Source organism: Cnephaeus nilssonii (assembly GCF_951640355.1).
Source record: "Cnephaeus nilssonii genome assembly, chromosome: 3".
NCBI classification, from domain to species: Eukaryota; Metazoa; Chordata; class Mammalia; order Chiroptera; family Vespertilionidae; genus Cnephaeus; species Cnephaeus nilssonii.
Genome location: NC_137074.1, coordinates 43057120 through 43080138, shown reverse-complemented (window position 1 = coordinate 43080138; position 23019 = coordinate 43057120). Strand labels below are relative to the sequence as shown.

The window sequence follows — 23019 nt, the reverse complement described above, 5'->3', positions numbered from 1 at the left end:
TGGAAATCCTGCTCAGCTTTTAAGGTAAATTGAAGCCCCACCTCCTCATTCACGCGGCATAGGGCCACTAGTTAACTTGAATTCTAATCCTGACTTTCTTTGGGGGGATGTCAATCCTCCTGAGATTCAGTTTTCGTCTGTTAAATAAAGACAAAAACACCAGCCTTGTTGTGAGGATTACAGCAGGCGTCAATAAAAGGCAATTCTGATCATTTCCGTGGTCACTGTGACCTTCTCACCGGAGCCCCTGCTTCTACCTGGCTGCATCAGCTTGTGTTACCGCTGTTTGTGGACAAGGCCGTCTTGACCACTAGACTGCAAACTCGCTGTGGGCAAGGCTTGTGATTTGCCTCTGGATCCCCCAGCCCTGGCAGAGAGCCTACAAATGAGCGGAGAAAGAGACAGAGATAAACGTGTAAAGAGACGAAAGAGGGGCAGACAAACGGAGAGGGGCTGGAAGCTAGGCTTCCGCTGGAATCTCGGCCCAGCGCCAGCGGCGGAGTCTGGGCTGGGGCGGGGCCTGGGGGCGGGGCCTGGGGCGGACCCTCGGCCTGGGGGCGGGAACTGGGGCGGGCCCTCTGCTTGGGGGCGGGGCTTGGCGCGGCCCCTCCTCGGTCCGTCAGCGAACGCGGTCCCCGGGGTCGGGCTGCGCGTGTCGCGGTGCAGGCGCTGCCTCCAGGCTCCTCGCAGCGGGCGGGTCCGGGTGCGGGCGCCGAGATGCGCCCCCTGCTCCGCCTGCTCCTGGTCTTCGTCGGCTGCACCTTCGCCTTGTACTTGCTGTCGACACAGCTGCCCCGCGCACCGACACGGGGCTCCGCCGAGGACGCTGAAGGCAGGTGCGTGGCGGGGGCCGGGGTTCGGGTCAGAGGAAGGGAGACAGTTTCGGGGACGGGGTCTGGGAATCCGAGATTACGGTTCTCGGATCGGGGGCGACGGGGCCGGGACTTGGGGTTCCAGCACAGGCGATAGGGGTCTGGTCTCGGGCAGGCCGGCGGCCGGGACCTGCGCGCTGCGGGCCGCGCGGTGTGCGGTGTGCTGTCTCCCCGGCTGGTGACTTGCGGAGGGAAACGCGGCGCTTTCCCCGGCGGAGCCCGCTCGCGGCTCTGTTCACGCCGTGGCCTCGCCTGCCGGTTCGCGTCCCCACCGCGTTCCCAGGCTCGACCCTCACCGCTGTTTGCACCCGCAGCCCCTTTTCACGACTGCTCTCAGCCTCCCACCTCACTTAGGTCTACCCTGGGGACTTGAAGGCATTCGGCCTTCAGCTGAAACGTTGCGTGGACTTTTAAGTTATCCAGGAATCAAGGATCGGGTCCGCCCTCTTCCTGACTGTCTCCACCTTTCCTCTTCTCATTGCCGCCTGGACGAGGCAGGAGGCGGTGTCCGACCGGCCAGGCTGGTTTGCCGGGAGAGCTGCTGTTTGTAAATTTCATGGGCATATGACTGGGACAGCCTTGCGTGCAGGATGTTACTGATATTTGAATATTAGACAGTTGTTTTCAGTTATTGCACTCTTTTGCTCTAGCTGAGAGGACTTTGCTGTGGGTGTCAGCTGTGCTAAGAGAAACATTTTGATGAGGACGAGGAGGGTTTGCTAATAATTGATCATTGATGGATTCAAGGGTTGTTCCGGTGGCAGCGGCAAAGTAGCCTTTACACCGTAACCCTTGTACAGGATTCAGAGTGCACCCAGGACCAGATAAAGATCAGGGTGAAAAGGCAGGCTCTTTGAAAGGATTGGTTTCAAGGCTGACATATTATCAAGAAGGTTATGTTTATGGTGCAGGACAAATAGACTTTCCCAGAGAACCTTTAGTTGGCGTGTTTCTGTCTGATCAAACAGTCCTTTTAACTAGTAACGCAGGAGCAGTGGGAAGATTGAATTGTCCTTGGCCTAAAGTTTGTGGGGGAGGGGTACGCCTTGAAAGGAAGGCAATTTAGGACATTTCGTCCTTGCTTGGAAATTAATCCATTTGCTTCTTAAGAACAGACTGTAAAACCTGAGAGGGGAAAGGGAACTTAGTGATGATCCCACACTGAGCCTCATTTTTCAGATAAGGAAACGGAGGCCCAGGGACCAGCCCAAGATCACACAGCTGGACAGGAGCAGAGTTCAGGTGCTAACCCATCTATCTCTCTTGCTTCCACACCAGGGCTCTTCTGTCTGCTCTGCTGTGTTGTGTCAGGTCACCCACCATCGGGGCTCCCAGCAGGTGTATATTCCCAGCAAACCAGAAGAGGAGCACATTTATACGACGACACCATGAGTAACTTTCCTAGGTACTCGGCTGACCTGGACTCACATTTCCATGTGCTTTTCCAAATCCCCAGGTCCCTGTGGTTCCCCTCTGACTTGGCTGAGTTGCGGGAGCTCTCCGAGGTCCTTCGAGACTACCGGAGGGAGCATCAGGCCTACGTGTTCCTGCTCTTCTGCAGTGCCTACCTCTACAAACAGTGCTTTGCCATCCCCGGCTCCAGCTTCCTGGTCAGTGCCCTGTCCTCCTGTGCCCGTCAGGAAGCCTCCTTCTGTCTTTGGAGGGGGGTCCTTAGGCTGCAATCACACAGGGCAGAGGACAGACGACTGTGACTACCCTGCTTGGACAGCTTCTCCTGTGGCAGGCACTGTCCTACTTGTTTACCCGCATGACCTTATTTAATGCTCCCAACAGCCTCATAGTGTGGGGAGAAGCTAAGTTACTGTCCAAGGGGACAAGGCGAGGAGCGGGTAGGGCTGGGATCTGCACCTGCTTCCGCTCAGCTCCAGAGCCGGCCTTTCCTCTCAGGTTTGCTGCTTTTGTTGCGAAGGCATCGAGAGCCATGGAGCACTGTCCTTGGGAGACAGACAGATGTACCCTGGGCTGGGTCAACTCTTCCTCCTCACCGCTCCCATGATGTTCTGCATTTTGGCACTGCTTTTGACTTTTCAAAAAACAATCTGTTTTCGGGGGGGCCCAAGTCCTTCTGATCGAGGCCACTCCCCCCCAAATCTGTTTTTTTGTATGTGAGTTCCTTGAAGATAGGACCTGTTTCTTATTCTCAGCACTTGTATTCCTTTGCCTGACACAGGGAGGTGTCTTCATAAGTGTTTGATGAACAAATGCAAGTTGTTTGTGGTGATGTTAGGCTATGGGGGATCGGGACGTTTCTCTGATGTGGAGAGAACAAGTCATTCTGATTTTCCAGGTGGCCCCACGGGAGCCACAGCCTTAGACCCGAGCTTGTTCTCCGGCTGTTGGATGCTTCTCATCATTGCCATCGCAGGTTTTACAGAATTCTCTGTGCTCTCCTCCCAGCAGCATTTTAAACTGGTTCTGTATACATATTGAGTGGTAGAACAGGATATCCTGCTTCTCTCTCTCCTGCCCGAGCCACTTTTTGCTACTACAGGCTTACGCTGGGTCTGCTTAAGCAGTTTCTTTGTTGGAAACTGGAAGAAAAGCAAATGTGTCCATGCCAAGAGAGACGGGGGAGGTGTGTAGAGTTTGAGGTCAGGAGATGACTCCTTGGGTACCTGCCTTCCCACTTGAGCTGATCCCTCACTAGGGCAAAGAGCCAGCTGCCACCTGGATCTCGTCTGTGCCTAGTGCAGTGATCGGCAAACTGCAGCTCGCGAGCCACATGCGGCTCTTTGGCCCCTTGAGTTTTTAGCAAAGGCCAGCTTAGGAGTACCCTAATTAAGTTAATAACAATGTACCTACCTATATAGTTTTAAGTTTAAAAAAATTTGGCTCTCAAAAGAAATTTCAATCGTTGTACTGTTGATATTTGGCTCTGTTGACTAATGAGTTTGCCAACCACTGGCCTAGTGTGATCTTTGGCATGGTACTTAATCTCTCACCCATAGAATGGGGTAAGGATAGTATATGACACAGGGTCATAGTGAGGGTTAAATAAGACACGTAGTCAAGAACTTAACACATGTAGATGCTCAGTAGATCCTCACCTCCTCACTTCCACATTCCTCTTTTACTTTTTTTTTTTAAATGTGTTTTTATTTATTTCAGAGAGCAAGGGAGAGGGAGAGAGAGAGAAACATCAATGATGAGAGAATCATCAATCGGCTGCCTCTTGCATGCCCTCTATTGGAGATCGAGCAACCTGGGTATGTGCCCTGATCGGGAATCGAACCCTGACCTCCTGGTTCATAGGTTGACGCTCAATCACTGAGCCATGCCAGCCAGGCCCCTTTAACTCTCTGTCTTGTATCCCACATTTGGCAGGATGATGTTAACTAGCTGAATTACATTTAGGAAGTATCAGCTCGCTTTTTCATTTTTGTTCATCTAAGACTTTTTTGAGTGTCACCTAGATCTCAGCTCAACGTGAACCGCACTCCCTCCCGCCAAGTATTAGCATACCGCATAGAAAGAAGACATTTTATATAGCTTGTGTGGTCTTACTGAGGAAAAGTCCATTATTTGTGTTCATAGAAAGGGGTAAAAATAACTTGTGAGTTTCAGTTCTGCCTTCTCGGAGCACCCGTGTTTGCAGGATGTACATGGCAGGCTGGGTGCTATATACTCCTGTTTTGTCATTTAATTCTCTCCTGCCCTCTGAGGTTTTAATCCTCACCCCTGGTTTAAAGGTGAAGAGAACAAAGCCAGGGATGTAGTTCTCAGCTCTTCCATACTTTTCATTCACTTCTTTAAAATGGGAGACGGGTTTTGGCCAGAAGGGTGGAGGGAACTCATGACTCGACCTCCAAGACTGGTAGCTGCCAGATGTGCTTGAGGCTGAGGATTTGTTTTCTTTGCAGAACGTTTTAGCCGGGGCTTTGTTTGGGCCATGGCTGGGGCTTCTGCTGTGCTGTGTGTTGACTTCGGTGGGTGCCACATGCTGCTACCTGCTTTCCAGTATGTTTGGCAAACAACTGGTGGTCTCCTACTTTCCTGATAAAGTGGCCCTGCTGCAGAAGAAGGTAAGGGGCAGGGGTCCATCTGAGTGCTGGGCTCCCATAGTCACCTCAGGGACCTGGGGGTGGGGGTGAGGGGCAGGGATTTCCCACCGTGTTCGTCCGCCTGCTTCTGGGAGTCCTAGGGGTTCTTTTGATGTCTCCAAGCGGCACGGACCTGGGATCAAATCCCAGCTCCATCATTAGCAGCTCTGGGCCTGGAGACAAGTTCCTGACTTCTCTGAGCCTCAGGTACCTCTGTTTTAAAAACAAGGAAAACAGTCTCTACCCTGGGGCGTTGTTGGGAGGTTTGGGGACAGAATATATAAAGTGTCTAGAACAGTGCCTGGCACCAACAGATTTTCAATACCCGGAGATGCTTTCTGCTTCCTAATGCCTTGTCTTCTTTGGCTACAGGTGGAGGAGAACAGGAACAGCTTGTTTTTTTTCTTACTGTTTTTGAGACTTTTCCCCATGACACCAAACTGGTTCTTGAACCTCTCAGCCCCGATTCTGAACATCCCCATCGGGCAGTTCTTCTTCTCTGTGCTTCTCGGTAAGAAGCTGATGGAGTAAGTGAGTCTTCAGAGTTGTCTCGCTGGGGCACTGCCCTGCGTTAGCAGGGACATGGCCACGTGCCTGCATCTGAGGCCCATGAAGAGCATCTTCAGGTGTTAGCTAAAATCCTGATTTTAAATCTACTCAGGCTTAAACAAGAAACCTCAGAAAAACACTTTCGGAAAAAATTGGACTGTTCATCCTACAGCTGTATTTAGTGCCTGTGGTGTGCCAAGCACTGTGCAAGACATTGGGTTAGAGGATAATCTATAAAGCACATGACTTGGCCCAGGCTAGGTGCTCAGTAAATACTAGCAGGAAAAGCAGGGTTGGAAGGAAGGTATGTGGGCAGAAAAAAGGGACAAGAGCAGAGGACTTCCTGTCTGGCTTTGGCCCCTGTTTAATTAAGATGTGCCTTAGGAAGAGCAGGTACCACTGGAGTTCCTTCCCGCCTCCTGGCGGTTGTGTGACCTTCAGCAGGCTGCTTCTCCTCCGTGGGCCCCTTGGCCAGATGAGGGGCGAGAGCAGTGTTTCTCAATGTATAGGCTGAGGACCACCTTTATCAGAACGCTAAAGTGCTAACATCCTATTAAGTCAGTGGCTTATTTTCTCCTGGAAATAAACCATTTCCTTTAAGCCTAAGGCAATCCTCGCTTAAATCTTCTTTAGAGCGTGGATGGAAAGAACACTCAGGGCTTCTAGGTCAAACAAAACAAGTCTGTGGTTGAGCAGCTGCTATTAATAGGGGATTCTTGAGAGAAATTGAGATCTTAACACGAACCAAAATCAACCACAGTTAATTCTGGTCATATCAGCTTTCAGACAAAGTGCCTCAGTGCCTCGGTTAGCAGCCTGTAATGACCCAGGAGGCACAAAGCTCAGAAAGACTCTGGGGACCAGAGCTCCAGTCTCCCTCTGACAAGCTGTGCAACCTTGAGTGGTCTATGATCTTGAGGTCTATGATCATCTGTGGAGGAGGGGTGGATCATCAGGGGGCCCCAAGCCAGTCAGAGTGGAGAGGCTTTTAAAATGCAGGTTCCTGATGCTCTCTTAGACCCAGGTAACCAGAATCGCTGGGGTGGAGCCCTAGGACATGTTTTTGTTCACTTCACCAGGTGATTGTTATGTCACCAGCCTGTCTAGCCGCCACTCAGACTTTTGGGGTCCAATGAACTTGATGACCTCTTAGAAACAGTGTAGACCATGAAAAGACCACGGTGGTCTTTATGTTATGTACTAGTAGCCCGTTTGCATGAAGATTCGTGCAATAGACCTTCATTCACCTGGCTGCCTGCACCAGTTTTCTGCCGGCACCGGGGACCCAGGCCTTGGCTGTGGCCACCGCCTTCTGCCTTTTTCAGGGTCGGGGCTTGGCCCCGGGCGGTGGCCTTGGGCTCGGCCGCACCCAACATCCTTGCTAAGGATCGCAGGAGCCGACCCCCAGTGGTTTCCTGCGATGGGTGCAGGCTCCCCGCTGGTGCCCAAGGCCCGGAAAGCCTCCGCCCCAGGCTTTCCCGGCCTTGGGCTCAGCCGCACCCAGCGTCCCTGCAACGGTTTCCTGGTGGGCGTGGTTGGTGGGCGTGGCTTGGTTAGTGGGTGTGGCTTGGGCGTAGCGAAGGTGCGGTCAATTTGCATATTTGTCTATTATAAGGTAAGATACTGTAGGTCTCATAATGCTGGTGCTTCTCCTTACTTGGCTCTTGGCTGCTCAGAACCAAATTTGGGGCCCACCTCTAGCTAGGGGGTGATCCTTATGCATTTTTGTCCTAACTCTACTCCCGTATTTTATCCTTCACTCATTTTTGGTTTTCCTCTTAACATCTTTTTAATCTTATTGTAGTGTATGTATTTTTGTAAACCATCTCAAGTCCTTTTGTTAAATAAGGCAGGCGTATGTGGGAAGTGAAGAAAGGAGGGAGACAGTGGAAAAGAAGAAGGGAAAGAGGTAATATGTTTAGGAGTTAAGAGCTGTGAATTTGGGGTGACATTTCTGAACGGTTCATATGTTCTTCCTTTTCCTGCGCCCTCCCTCCCCCGTAACAGGCCCTCTCCCTTCTCTTCCAGGTTTGATCCCCTACAACTTCATCTGCGTGCAGACAGGCTCCATCCTGTCCACCCTCACCTCTCTGGATGCTCTTTTCTCCTGGGAAACTGTCTTTAAGCTGTTGGCCATCGCTCTGGTGGCCTTAGTTCCTGGAACCCTCATAAAAAAGTTCAGTCAGAAAGACCTGCATTTGAATGAAACAAGCAATGCCAATCATCTAAACGGCAGAAAGGCCATGTGATCTGGATTGCTTTGGTTGTGTGTCCCTGGACTCTACTGCTTCTGTGTGTCATGGGTGTGGTCCTCTACAGCCCCTCCTTGTTTTTTTAATTACCCTCAACGGGTGGTTTGGACCGTACTCATCCGTGCGCAGTGTCTCGCCATGAAGGACACTGTGCTGTAGAAGGGGAATTACATCAGGTTCTCAAACCAGCCCTGGTTCGGTTGGGCACTCTGTGAACTGGATAGCCGCTCAGAAAACCCTGTTTCTATTTTATTGAGTAACAAGGAGCTCAGGATAGTCTCTTGTATTTATTTGCCTCTTGCCAAGCCCGGAGCTGCCTCGGGAGAGGATGCCGGCTGTCCTTGTCCGGAGTGCCTCTTTTGCAAAGTGATAGGCTGTCGTGACCGGTGTTTCTTCTGTTCCTTTTTGCGGATGACCTACCTCTTCCATAAACCAAGGGAAAGAAGCTGCTTAGAACGTCTGTGTACAGTTCAAGGGCACAGTGATTTCCGCGATGCTCTTTGTGTTCGGACACCCCGAGGTTACCATACATGTCAGGTTCCCTCTTGGTTGCGTGGCCTGACAGTTAAGCTGATTACAGACAGATGATTAAATATGAATGGAGCACACTCTGTATGCCGTGGATACGCTCTGGAGAAACTCTCATCCCTCTGGACAGTGCAGGGCCCTTGACTCACCTGAACCAAATGACCATCAGTACATTTTCTAACCTGTGCTTTCTGTGGGTGAATCCCTTCTCCCTCCTGCTAGGAAAATGGATGCAGTACCCCCAGATATTGCCCTCTGAATGTTTTTCATTTTGTCATTTGCCAAGAATAACTGAGGAATTATGGTGTTTTATCTTTTAATTCTAAGAGGAAAACTTGGTTTGGGGCTTCTGTCTTGTGTTGTGTTTCGATTATCTGCAGCTGTTGTTGCCGCCTAGCGCAGCAGTATTGAATTGGCACAGACCTGATTTCATACTCCCAAGGACAGAAGGACCTTGGCTCCTAAACTGACCAACTCCGGGGTCCTGTACCCGGCAAGGAGTAACTCGTCATTTCTCACCAGAACTGTTGCGCTTGTGCATGGTCTGCTGGGCTTTTGATTTGGGTTGGCCAAGAATCTTGCCAAGGCTTTAATCTAGGCCACCTGTTCTACATGAATTCTTGGGAATGAATTCCCAAGCATTGTTTTTTGGACTCGTATGATAAAAAAAAATACACAAAACAAAAACAGAACTTAATTTTTAAGGATGTGTTGCTTTAAAAGAAGCTTGGTAACAAGGGTGGGGGTGAAGAGGAGGCCAGCTGGACTTGGAAACCTGTGGCTCTTTGCTCCTGGAGTCGGGGGAGGGAGGGAGGAACAGGAAGCTGTCCCACTTTGTCCTTTACCAGGACCCTCAGGTTGGTCTCTCTCCCTCATCCCCCATGATCTTGCAACAATGTGCCTTATCGGCTGTGAGTTTACAGGCAAAGCAAGCTCCCAAATAAAGGATATAAATGTTCTGTGTGGTATGTGTTTGTACATGTTGCTAACTTTCAGTTCCCCTCGCCAGTGGGCGTCAGGATTGGCTCGGAATCAGACAGTCCAAAACGGTGTTCCAGCTCTCCACTCTCGGGCCTTTTACCCATATTATATTTTAGAAGCCACATTCTCATTTTCACCTTTCCCCTCTCTCTGCTCACTTGATAGTGGGGTAACTAGTAACACTAACTATAAGATGGGCAGCAGGCAAACCAGAGGGATGAAGCAGAGCGCCTGTCTTGGCTTTGACAGAATAACCAAGAAGGGACTATAACGAAACGAAATAACGGTGCTCTCTTCCTTCTGTGATGTGTCCAACAAGAGCCACAGAAACCAGCTTTGCCATCAGTGGCTTTTCCTGGCTGCAGGAAACCCGGTCGTGTGAAGTCCTCCTTTCCCTAAGTTCTGACAAATGCTGAGCTTTGTGAAGGCAGCTCTCAGGACACAACCAGTACCTTTAGGAAAAGACGACCAAAAACCAGTGAAGTACACTTTTTAATTCCATGCATTTGTTTGCTTTGATAGTCGCTCTTGTTCCCATTGCTGTACAGTTGTTCGGTACAAAGCGAGCTGGCATCAAACCATTACAAGGTGCAGAGGAACTAACAGGACGGCAACCGTAGGGAAACAGATGAGGGGGTTCATGTTGAGACCTGACCACAAAAAGAAGTTAATTGGCTCCAAATTGATAGGGAACTCGGATTATTGCAATAAAGAATTGAAGTGAGTCTCCCCACTCCCGGAGTCAGAAGAGCTCTCTGGGTGACATGGTCAGTAAGGGACGTCTTCCTAATAGGTGTGCACTCTGACTGGGGTTCCCTCCTGCGGTCAACCATTGGAGGGCCCTGTCTGCCTGGTCCCTGGGCAGCAGCCAGGAGCCAGCATCCCCTGGGGCTGTGAAGTGGCTGGAGCGTAGGTCTGCGATTCTGCCAGGAGTTTCCTTACAGTGGCCTTGCCATCTGCTCTATGTGAAATCCTGCCATCATGCTCTGGTCATGTGACAGTTAATCAAAGCCCAAACTTCTTTGGGGTAACCTACTCTTTCTCAGAGAAGCGATTGCAGAGCTCCCCTCTTCTGCCACCTGTCCCAGAGAAGTGTCCCAGGTTCCACGGGGGTCCTGTCCTCGGCAGTCTAGTTCATTCAGTTTGAATAGGTGCTTGCAGTATTGGCGGTAACATGCCGACAAGCAGACTAATGAGATTCTTGTGTGCTGGTCTGTTGGTAACATTGGTGGTGTGAATATCCTAGGACATTCATCCTATGAAATCTGCAAAGAAGGAAAATCTTGCGACCCAGAAAGGCACTGAATTCATACTGATAGTACAAGTCAAGGTCTTAAAAAGAATGTCACATTGTTTTGATATATTAGGAACTGGGATTTAACATATTAACTATATCTAGAAGGTGAGGGAGGAACATGCTTATTTCAACACAATGAAATAAAGTGAGTGAAGAGACACATTTTGGAATTCAATTTTTCAGCAATTGGAGATGATTCAATTGGAATTGTAGTCCCAAAGGGCAGGGGTGGAGGCAGGTGGCCTTTTCCTGCCAGTGGTGCTGCCCCCTGAGAGCCATAGGGTGGGGTCCATAAGGAGAACACTGCTGTGGTCTGCCATTTTCCCATCAGGGCTAACTCCAGATCTCAAACCACTGTTAGGAAACTAATTATGAGCTTAGAGCTGGGATGGTAAACATCTCCCCCTGCACAGCCGTTCTCATCAAGTGGGAGTTGTTGCTCCCCGTGCTGTGTTGTAAGAGGTTCTGAATATGGTGAGCAGTGAACAATGTTGGTCTTGGGTGTTTAGAGTGTGTAGATTGTAGGTGGTGGTATTTTGGTTTCTGGCTTAGTGGCAAAACAAAATAACAACGCACTACTGCAGAGCAGAGCGGGAATTCCTAGGTTTCCAAGTATTATGTTCCATTTTGGAGAATTCAGTTCCAGGAACTTCAAGCAGGAACATTTTAAGGGGAAACAAAGGAGACATAAGGGGACAGGGAACAAGAGTAAATTACTTGATCAATACGAATGCACTTACACTGAAAGGATGTCAATGCTCCACAGTGGGTGGGCATTTAAAATTAGTTGGTACCAGGAAAACCCCAAACCATCAAATCCATTATTTAGGGCAAGAGGGAAATTTAGCACAAAGAATCCCTGAAATGGATGTCTAGTACTAAAAATATCCTTAATTCTTGAAGAATGGATTTGTTGATACTAAACTTTTAAAATATCTGAACTTCAGGTAGGCCATACAGGATCATCTTACAACAGAGTTAGCGTCTTCACTTTTCCGAGTAGGCACTCCCCACATCCTCCAAATAGATCTAAACTTTAAAGCCTATTATAATTTCAAAGTGGATGACGGTTTCTTAGTTTCTCTGCTAAGCTATTTATGTATGTATGTATGTATGTATTTATTTATTTATGTATTTATATTTATTTATTTATTTTGAACTCTTCAACCAGGTTTATTAAAAAAAATTATTTTTCCCCCTTAAACTCCATATTCTTAGTTTTTTCAGGAAGAGAGAGAAGTTTGCAGCAATGACATCAACGCAACATCATCTGGCTACTCCTGATTCTACAGGACTAAAACCATTCTCAGGAGTCCTGCCCACCAGCCAGTGAGTTCAAGAATTCTTCAGGTGTGGTCCAGCTCAAGGACATCTGGCCAACCCTGACAAAGGGGCTTGCTTGCAAGGTCTGACAAAGCACAAAACATTGAATAGGTAGTCCGGGACTCCCAGGCCTTGTAAAGAGCTTCATTAGTGCCGTTCAGGTAACTGAACCAAGGGCATCTTCCCTGACACTCTCTGCTATTCACTAGCCTCTACCTCCACAAACCTGTAAGTGTGCAAAGGTTCAACACGTGGCGGATGGAGCAAAGTGTGGTTGGGCAGCCTTTGAAAGCACACCTTTTACCAGCATTGAGAAAAGAGAAATGGCGGGGAGTGGGCTTCCCTGAAGACAATAAGATGATCTTTCCCTAGCTCAGCTCCTAGCACCTGCCTCAGGCAGTGTCCTCCCGTGAGAGGGCACTAAAGAAGCTAAAGGTGAACACTGCTATCAACCCCTGCCCCTCTGGGACGTGAGAGAAGCTTCCTAGAGCTTTACATGTGTAGCTGCAAAATGCTAGTGGGACTAGGACAGCTTAACCTATACGTTTTTGTTCTGGAGCTGAGTAGACTGTGAACTTCAGTTTGTAAGAAACAAGTAGGAGGGCTCACCTTCGCCATGGCCCCTTTCCCAGCCGAGCCAAGGGTTCTGTGGAGGCTGGAACCTGCAGTGCCTGGTGCCACACCCCAAATGCACCCTTTGCCCTGCGCAGCCAGCACTCCTTCAGCCTTGTTTTTAACCGAATACCTCTACATCTGCTAAGCAATTTTAAGAGGAATTGTTATTCAGAAGACATGATCTAGAAATAGATGGAAATCAGAAACAAATACCCATCTGCAACCCAAATTAAAACTCATTATCTTGCAGTCAGCCAAAAACAGATGCTAAATGAATGTGGACATTCATCCCAAGGGGGTTAAACCTTCAGTCAACAATGAAGCGTGAAATCATAGTCCTGAGAGGTTTACAGTCATCAGGATTGAAGAATTAGTTCTTAAATTTCCTGAGCTCTTGATTCAGTGCTCTTCAGAAGAGTTCTCAAACACACCAACTCAAAATTGTCCTGGGACCTCAGGCAGGCAATAAAGGGCACGGCTGGGATAGAGAAGGCAGTTCTCTTTTTCACCTAAAGACACTGTTCTTCTCTGAAGCCCCTAGTCACTTCTACTGAAAAATAAATATAATGTTTCATGTGGAACTTCATTAAACTCCTGACCATACAGTGAATGACTGAAGATTCAATGCTGCATATGACCCTAACGTGCTCATACAGTTATCCCAGATAGGTATATGGCACTGTCATGACAGACAGTCAAGATGGGAAATCAGGAAACTTATTAAGAGTATGAAGTGTCAGGAGGGGGTTTCCTAGGAAGATGGTGACTGGGAGATATAAGACACACATTGACCATCATGTTTCTCTTTTGCCACCACAGGTGGGCAAGAACCAGACCAGCTGAAGTGTCAGTGTTTTATGTTGGTCAGAAAGGGGACACAGAGTTGTAGCTTATCTTTTCCCAGAAGTAATGACCCAGAGAGATTCACAGAATAGTGTGGTCTGAAGTCAGAGGATGCAAAATAGGGCTCTTCAAGGTAGTATTTTTCCAGCCCTAAGAGCTGCTAAGTGACCAAGCCTTTCTAGAATTTCTTCAGTCTTGTCTTGGTATTTTATGTCATGCCATATATATACTTTTTTCATTCTTTTTTTTTTTTTTTTTTAGTTTTTTGTTTGTTTGTTTGTTTTTCTGCTACTCCCAACTAGGAGAAAGCAGGTTGATTTTGTGGGATCTGGCAGGAACAAGATGACAAACTATGCTACCAGTTCTTGGAACTCTCTAACCCACAGGCCCCATGCAGAAATTCTCTATGTCTGTGCCTCTTAGGGAATTAAATAATTCTCTTTTTGCTTCTAGTGTAGTCTCATGATTTTATTTCTTAAGAAACTTGAGGAAGATTACAGCCTTTGAACTATTTGTCCATCCACTCAGTCATCTGCCCACCCAGGAGCTTCCACGATCAAGTCAAAGTCACAATATACCCCCTGGGCTCCAGGGCAGAGCACACATCCTCAGATGATTGTTGCACACAGAAAATGAGGGGATGCACCTAAGATGAATCCTGGAGAGCTCCCAAGTGGCAGTCTCATTTTCATTCCTTCATAAAAACCATAACAATTCATGATAATTCATGGTTAGCAATAAACACAATCATTGTGCTACACTGTAAACCACACCTTCTGATCGACAGAAAATGAGAATGACAATAATTACTATAAAATAAAATAACAATGATAATAATGCCATAACTTAAGATCTTTCATGTAGTCCAGCTACAGAATGTATACAAAATGGAATAATTTAATGCAAACAATACTGTTCTCTGTATAAGTTAGACATTTTCCTTCATCTTACTTAAGAGCTATAAATTAAAAGACAGTAAATTTTAAATTAATATCTCAACATAAATTGTAAACAAATGAGGGATCAGACAAGCAAAAGGAACTGCTCTCAATTCCCTCCTGCCTTTCCTTTTTGGCTGATGCGATCGGTGAAACCCAGAGGAGGGCAACGTTTCCACCTGCACTGGAATGGTTTATTGCCGGTATGTGTAATTCTTTCCTAACGTCCGACACGACGCGGTGTCAAAGACTCTAGCCATCGCCTTCAGATCTTGAGCCTAGAGACATTGTTTGACAGTAATCTATCTTGGAGACAGAGGCAGGAACTAGGCCAACATCTGTTTTTATGTAAAATTCTATATAAAAATTGGCTTACAGCTGAGGTACCAGGATGTACCTTGGCATGCTTTTCAGAGCCCATGACCCTGGATAGGGAGGACCTCATGCTTTGGACAAGGCAAAATCTTCCCAACTGCTGCTCAGCATCAGTTGTTCTTTGCACAAAGTCCCAAAAATCCAATGATTTAAAACTGCATTGGTCCAAAGAGAAGTAAAATACGTTTCACAAATAGCTTTGAACAAAAATGCTATCGTGGTGGGATATTGTGGTGGTGGGGTGCCTTTGCAACTTGCTTATTTTGCCTTTATTCTGATAGTGGAAGCCAGTCACTAAAGCTTACAGGATAGAATGAGTTAATAAGTGAAAACAAGGGAATGGTTTGGGATTGGACAGACTCACACACATCCTAGCTGCCTTCAAAGTCTGTTCTCCTGTTTGAATCGATATGACTCTAGTAGACAAGCAACCTGGTTCCACCTTCTCCACGAGCTGAACTGAGAGGTTCTGACAACGTACTAGCACTTTTACAAATCCCACGTTTGCTTTTCTAACACTGTGGTCAATGTCCTTTTTCCTTTTCCTTCTCTTCTTCTCAGCGCCCCCCCCCCCCGCCCCCCACTTTTTCCTAAAGGAAGCGGTCACCAGGTGGGAAGGAAATGGCTATGAGGAAATGGCACATTGGTCAAGGTCACACATTTGCCAAGGTAATGGCAATGACAGCATTTTAAAGGTAAATGTTTGTCGAGGAAGATTCGACTCTATCTGTAACTCTCACAACTAAATGCTGCTTAAGATAAATAAAAAATGAAACCAGTTTTCACATATACAGGTTTTTTTTTCCTCCTAGAGGAAGCACATGCCCTCAAAGACCTTGGGTACAAGTATCTGGTTACCAAACTTTTCTAGGTAATTTTCCTCACCCAAAGGATAAGCTGGTTCAACTTAAATGTGGTCTGTTCACAAGTTACCTGGAATTGCTTTTCTTTTGCTGTTCTTTGTTTTCTAAAATGCTCAACATGTCTTGCTCTGGCTCTTCAGTCACTTATGGTCAAAAGAACTGGTCCCCTGTTCAAGTAGCAATAATACCTCTTGGCCCCACAAATTACCAAAAATGTTGCTTCTAAATTCTACTTCTTTCTTCCTTCCTTTCTCCTCTCTCTCTTTTTTTTTTTTGCAAGAAATTATTGTCTCTCTCTCTATCATATATAGTTCAATCTTTACAGTACAAAGTGTTAAAATGTCAAACAAAAATAAATATCAATGTTACAGTAGCTAGAATATTCAATAAAATAGATCCCTGCCATTCTTGATTGAAATGTTCAGTGAGACTTAGTTTCATTTGGATATTTTTTTTCCAGAGATTTGCAAAGTCTCATGTTCCTGTTATTGCAGCTTATTTCTAGGGGTAAGAAAGATGGGGCAGCTCTCTTCCCAGACAAAAAGGCAGGGAGAGAGCGGGAGGAATCGGGCTGGGGCGGATCTGAAACATCAGTATTGTCACGTCATCTTCAGGATGGGTGTCCTCTCATTACCAAGTAGCAGAGCTGTAGTGCTTATTGGTCCTCACTGTGGCATCAGAACACTCCCCATCTGAAGAGTCACAGTCCGATTCGTCAAACTGCATAGGGTTCTGCAAAGTCAAGACAAAATAAAACCTTAGTTCATTTTCACAACCACTCAGTAAACATATATCGAACACCTCCCACATGACAGGCTTTGGGCTACAAAGATGAGACTAGGTCCTATCCTGGTGGGGCTTACGGAAAAAGAAGACATGTAAAGATGATGTTCATGACAACGATTATGACAATGATATCAGTACCACCACAACCGCAATGTACAGGGTTTACTATGTTCCAGGCACGGCACACTCCTTGTCAGAGAGCCCATTTTTAGTCTATTTAATCCTTACAACAGCCCCATGAGATAGATACTGTTACCATACCCATTTTACAGATAAGAAAACTGACCCATGGAGAATTTAAGCGACTTGCCCAACAGCACACAGTAAGTAAGTGGAAAGGCTGGGGTTTGATCTGGGCAGTCAGATTTCAGGGTACACGATTTCAACCACTGTGCTATCCTGCCTCTCAAAAGGCAGCACTGACCATGAACTAAAGTGGTACATGTGCTTTGATAGCCTCATTAGGGGACAGTGGGGACATGGAAGAGGGAGGTTCAAACCCTTCACCAGATTGGCGATGAGGCCAGGAGGAGGTGATGTTTGAGTTCCATCTTGGAAGGGAGGGTTCCTGAGCAGTTCAATGTTGGTGCCTCATTTGGGAGATTTACCCTCATTTTTAGGAGCTCTGTTTCTCTGTGTACTTTTACTTATTTCTTGGAGGCTGTTGTATCTCATATACTCAGTGAGCATTGTAAAGGACCTCAGGACTCAAGCATGTCATAACTCAAAGAGCTACAGGAAGGGAACAGTGCCGAGAGGAGAAGAAAGGGGAGGCCCGCACCTCATAGCCACGCTGCTCCACACACAGCTTGCCCAGAGACATCTGCGTCTTCACGCGGCGCACGGCACACTCCTTGTCAGAGAGCCCATCTGAATGCGAGGAGATCTCGATGGGAATCTCCGGCGTCTGGGACAGCAGGTCATCGAGCCTCTCTGCCAGGCGGTCTTCAAGTTTATCAGCAAACTCATCCGGACTGTTTGAGTGGTCACTGGTATTTCCCTCCTCACCATCGGACACAGAGAAATTCTCAGAGCTAAAGGTTGAATACGACTGGCAGCTTCTGATGCAGCGATGGGGCCTAGAACCACAAAGAACCAGAGGAACTTCATCCCAGGAACCACCACTTTCCTTACCTTGTCCGTCAATCACAGTCCTGGTGAGAGGCCCTTCAGGGAGATTCAAATCCAGAGAGGCTGAAATGATTTAATTTGAAAGCAACCGAGAAGGAAATTTACATGTTGATGTGGCCAACGTCCAAAGCTGAGGGTTACCATTGGTCTTGAAAAATATCAGCTGATCTAATCATACTGTGTATACCTATGCATGGAAATTATGTTTCTTACAGAATCCCAGATTCTCACAGGTGAAAGAGACTTGGGAAATTCTCTGGTCTAACTCATTTCCCAGATCAGAAAACTAGAGCCAGAGAAGGAAAGTGACTCGTGCAAGGTCACCCCATTAGAAAAGGCAGAGCTGCGGTGTGGGTGGGTCTATTCAAACTCTGTTCAGTGTCCTTCTCTACCTCACTCCACCCCATCGCATCACCCATTCAGCTGCTTCACCCACTGGGCATGGCAGCCCTGGGGGGAGTGCCTTCACCACCCTGTCAACCCAACTCCAACATAAAAGAGCTTGGAAGCAACATTCACCCTGCAGCTGGGGACATTGCCCAGCCAGCCAGTGGCTCATTCCAGTTAACATTGGGGTTTCGTTCTGATAAAGGCAAAGATTCGGGGCGGGCGGGGGTGGGGAGGTAGGGGGAGAGGATGTAAGGAGGAGAATTTGCAAAAGTTCCTCACTCCCTTCCCATGGTTTCCTTTCCCGAAGGAAACTAATTCAAGTCGCTTAGTAAATAAGAATGCTGTTAGCTTATACTGGTTTAAAAACAAAACAGAACAAATAACAAAAGAAGACTGCCTTTTCCCTCTGGCATGGTCTGATCTGTCTGTATTTCTTAGTACAAAGTGATTTTGATGGCAGATGATCTGAGCCTGGCTGATGACCAGGCCAGGGGGTGGGCTGTGGGTGGGGGATCAAGGTCACATAAAAAGAGCCACTGTGGGAAAGGCAAGTGAAGGTAAGAGTCACGCAACTTCTCAAGGCTGGTAATCCAGAAGGGAGACAGGGAGAAGAATGTTATAAAAAGCAAAACCATGTGGTAAAAATGTAACTTGCATCATAGCAAAAAAAAAAAAAAAAAAAAAAGAAAAGAAAAAAAGGTGGGAAAGCCATCAGGTAGGCTGAGTTCATGGTGTGTCATAGGAACAAAAGCTGGAGGTAACATCATTGTGACGCTAGCGAGTGATTTCGTTTTACTCAGGTGCAGTCTGGTTGCATAGGAGGAAACTACTGTTCACGGCAGGTATAGCTCAGGAGATGAGAACATATTTCAATTTTGTGTGGAGCGTGGGGACCCAGAATACCATTTACCAAAGGACTAGGAGAGCCTTCGTTTGCAGGAAATTCCTGTTTCTGGGCAGGTACACAAATCTTCCTGGGATCCTTAGAGCTTTACTTTTAAAGAACAAAATGCCTATTGGCAGAAAAGGCCTCCTGGGAGGAAAACGGCCTTTCCTACTCCTGCATAGGAGCAGCCCTATTCTAGACGTAGAGGAGTGTGTGGTCCTTCCTGAATCCTACAAGCAAAATTATTATCGCTGACTAAGCAGGAAGCTCTTTCTAAGGCTGGGTTAAAGGAGGACTCAGCTCATCTAATCTAATTATACCAGGTGTACCGGTTAATAATGCGGATTTTGTAATCAACAAAAACACCATAATTTCAAGAGAAACATCAAAAGTGCTTTGTTCAAAGTAATGTCCATCGCTAGCTACACATTTCCCCCATCTTCCAGGTAATTTGTGGATACCGTCCCAATAGAACTTTTCTTGTTTTGAGGCAAACCATTCAGATACCCAATTCTCTACTTCTTCGTATGTTTTGAAGTGCTGCTCAGAAAGTGCGTGTGCCATCGATCGGAACAAATGGTAATCTGAAGGAGCAAGGTGTGGTGAATATGGCGGGTGGGTTAATACTTCCCAGGCAAGATCTTTTAACGTGTTTTTAACTGGTTTTGAAGTGTATGATGGTGTGTTATCATGAAGCAAAATTACTTTGCCGTGTCTTCTGGTCCATTCTGGTTGTTTCACGATCAAAGTGTGGTTCAAATTGATTATTTGTTGTCGGTAGCTATCAGTATTAATGGTTTCACCTGGTTTTAGAAGCTCATAATACACCACACCTTCCTGATCCCACCAAACGCAGAGCATTGTCTTCTTTCTGAAGCAATTTGGCCTTGTAGTCGATGTTGATGATTGACCTGGATCAACCCATGATTTTGTGCGTTTGGATTCTCAAAATAAATCCACTTTTCATCGCCAGTCAGAATTCGATGCAAAAAAGACTTTCTTTTGTGCCATTGAAGCAACGTTTTACTGATGACTTTTTGGTTTTCCATTTGTCTTTTGTTTAGTTGATGTGGCACCCATTTTCCTTTCTTTAAAATCTTTCCCATTGCTTGTAAATAATTGGAAATTGTTTGCTGAGCAACATTTAATCTTTCTTCAAGTTGTTTTTTAGTTTGACGCGCATCTTCATCCAATAATGCTTGTAATTGTTGGTCTTCAAACTTTTTCGGTTGACCTGGATATTCTTTGTCTTTCACATTGAAATCATCACTTTTAAAGGGTTTAAACTAGCATTCACAAGTATCTTGAGATGGAGCATGTTCACCATAAGCTTTCCGAAGTATACAATAACTTTCAGCAGCACTTTTCTTCAAAATAAAGTAATGAATTAAAACTCCCTGCAAATGCTCTTTTTTTTGGGGCACGAAATCCGACATTTTTAAGAGTAAAACTATCTATGATGTTAACACCTTCAGCAAATTTGACATATGAAGTTTTGAAGCTTGCTGTCAATACAACAAAACAGCATACATATCAAAGGGCATATATATCAACATATGTGTAACTCCATCTATTAAAAAAAATCCGAATTATTAACCGGTACACCTGGTAATCTAACTAGAGGCCTGACGCACGAAATCGTGCACGGGTATGATCCCTAGGCCTAGCCTGTGATCAGGGCCATCTTCCTGGGCTGCTGGCAGCCAGCCCTGCCCCCTGCTGCCACCCACCCTGGTTTCCCACCTCTGCTGTGGGTCACCCTCTGTGTGTGGGGTGATGGGGCAACCAGCGGGGCAGGGGCCATGGCCTGGTGCCGCCTGCATCCCCCCGCCACCCACCCCGGTTCCCAGTTTGCTATCAGTGATTGAAGCCTGCCAGCTGGGGAAAGGGACTGAGAGGTGGTCCATGCACCTCATAGTGACTGGTCAAGTGGTCTTTCTGGTCGTTCTGCCATTATGGTCGCTGGGCTTTTATTATATAGGACTAGAGGCCCGGTGCACGAAATTCGTGCACGGAGGGGGGTTGTCCCTCAGCCCAGCCTGTACCCTCTCCAATATGGGACCCCTCAAGGGATGTCCGACTGCCCGATGGGATCGGGCCTAAATGGGCAGTCGAACATCCCTCTCACAATCCAGGACTGCTGGCTCCCAACTGCTTGCCTGCCTGCCTTCCTGATTGCCCCTAACCACTCTGCTGCCAGCCTGTTTGCCCCCAACTTCCCTCCTCTGCCGGCCTGGTCACCCCTAACTGCCCTCTCCTGCAGGGTTGATCACCTCCAACTGCCCTCCCTTGCAGGCCTAGTCCTTCTCAACTGCCCTCCCTTGCAGGCTGGGTGCCTCCCAACTGCCCTCTCCTGCTGGCCATCTTGTGGTGGCCATCTTGTGTCCACATGGGGGCAGGATCTTTGACCACATGGGGGCAGCTATATTGTGTGTTGCAGTGATGATCAATCTGTATATTACTCTTTCATTAGATAGGATACCTCCAAAGCACAATGAGTAAGAATCTGAAGGTTTATGTGGCTTCTATTTGGTTTCTAGGACAAAGTTCTTTCCTTTACCCACCACTCACTTCTCTCCTTTTACTCTTGAATGTTAATTTCAACATAATTTTTGTAACACCTCTTGAAAAGGATCCCACCAAGTTTTTGATAGTCCACATGATAAAACTTACAGAATAATACAGCATGAGACTTTCATTCTCTCACTAACTTCTTCATATAACTGTAATTCCTCAGCCTCTAAAGAATGAAAAAGGAAAATAAAAGTGCCTTCTCTCATTCCAAGGCCTTTCTCAGTCAGGCAACCACAAAAAGAAAGAATGAGCCTACAATTCATGTCATGAAATCTCTATCAGGCATAATTCAAATCAAATCCCATCATGCAAAGTCTGGGATACTTAAAATGTATAAGAGAACAGTGGTGACCTGGGGGAGAACTTATGAAACCTTGTCTCCTGCTTTTGCTGACTATTCTTTTCCTTATGCTAGACTCCAAGTCCCTATCGGGGACTTGGTCAGGCGGCTGTGGGTGCTAACCCACGCCACCTGGATCCGTGATCCGGTACCTGGGCAGGCCTCTGCGGGTGCTAACCCATGACGCCTGCCATGGTCTGTGATCCATGATCGTGGACCTGGGCAGCCTGCTGCAGGCTTTAACCCACGCTGCCTGCCCTGCTCTGAGATCGGTGATCACGGACCTGGGCAGCCGGCTGTGGGCTTTAACCCACGCTGCCTGACCTGGTCCATGATCCCTGATAGGGGCTTTAAGTCAGCTGCCACTGGCAATGGCTGACTCGAAGCCCTTATCCAGGACCTGGTCAGGCGGCTGTGGGCGCTAACCCAAGCTGCCTGCCCTCGTCCGAGATCGGTGATGGCGGACCTGGGCAGGCAGCTACGGGCGCTAACCCTCGCCGCCTTCCCTGGTCCGTGATCCCTCATCATGGACCTGGGCAGGCGGCTGCAGGCCTTAACCCACGCTGCCTGCCCAGCTCTGAGATCAGTGATGGACCTGGGCAGGCAGCTGTCCTGGTCCGTGATCTGTGATCGTGGACCTGGGCAGCCGGCTGCCGGCCTTAACCCACGCCGCCTGCCCTGGTCCGCGATTGGGGATGGCGGACCTGGGCAGGCGGCAGCGGGCGTGAACCCACGCCGCCTGCCCAGGTCCGCGATCGGGGATGGCGGACCTGGGCAGGCGGCTGCCGGCGTGAACCCACGCCGCCTGCCCAGGTCTGCGATCGGGGATGGCGGACCTGGGCAGGCGGCTGCCGGCCTTAACCCACGCCGCCTGCCCAGGTCCGCGATCGGGGATGGCGGACCTGGGCAGGCGGCTGCCGGCGTGAACCCACGCCGCCTGCCCAGGTCCGCGATCGGGGATGGCGGACCTGGGCAGGCAGCTGCCGGTGTGAACCCACGCCGCCTGCCCAGGTCCGCGATCGGGGATGGCGGACCTGGGCAGGCGGCTGCCGGCGTGAACCCACGCCGCCTGCCCAGGTCCGCGATCGGGGATGGCGGACCTGGGCAGGCGGCTGCAGGCCTTAACCCACGCCGCCTGCCCAGGTCCGTGATCAGTGATGGCGGACCTGGGCAGGCGGCAGCGGGCGTGAACCCACGCCGCCTGCCCAGGTCCGCGATCGGGGATGGCGGACCTGGGCAGGCGGCTGCAGGCCTTAACCCACGCCGCCTGCCCAGGTCCGCGATCAGTGATGGCGGACCTGGGCAGGCGGCAGCGGGCGTGAACCCACGCCGCCTGCCCAGGTCCACAATCGGGGATGGCGGACCTGGGCAGCCGCCTGCCGGCCTTAACCCACGCCGCCTGCCCAGGTCCGTGA

The 23019-nt window shown here is 48.2% G+C and overlaps 2 protein-coding genes across 5 annotated transcripts in view; one reads left to right on the top strand and one right to left on the bottom strand.

Annotated features, from left to right (window-relative positions):
• Positions 1-628: 628 nt before the first annotated feature.
• Positions 629-9221, top strand: TMEM41A (transmembrane protein 41A). Its single transcript, XM_079762967.1, has 5 exons — positions 629-836; positions 2329-2482; positions 4754-4915; positions 5306-5444; positions 7511-9221. Exons 1-5 carry the CDS (start codon positions 718-720, stop codon positions 7729-7731), a joined length of 795 nt encoding a protein of 264 aa, XP_079619093.1. The 5' UTR covers positions 629-717; the 3' UTR covers positions 7732-9221.
• Positions 9222-15993: 6772 nt separating this feature from the next.
• Positions 15994-23019, bottom strand: part of MAP3K13 (mitogen-activated protein kinase kinase kinase 13) — a 152263-nt gene continuing 145237 nt past the window's right edge. For all 4 annotated transcript variants that reach the window (XM_079764534.1, XM_079764533.1, XM_079764532.1 and 1 more), the window contains exons 13-14: positions 17065-17362; positions 15994-16229 (exon numbers count right to left, since the gene is read on the bottom strand). In XM_079764534.1, the coding sequence (XP_079620660.1) occupies positions 16128-16229; positions 17065-17362 (400 nt within the window). In that variant the 3' untranslated portion in view covers positions 15994-16127. The remainder of the gene's footprint in view (positions 16230-17064; positions 17363-23019) is intronic.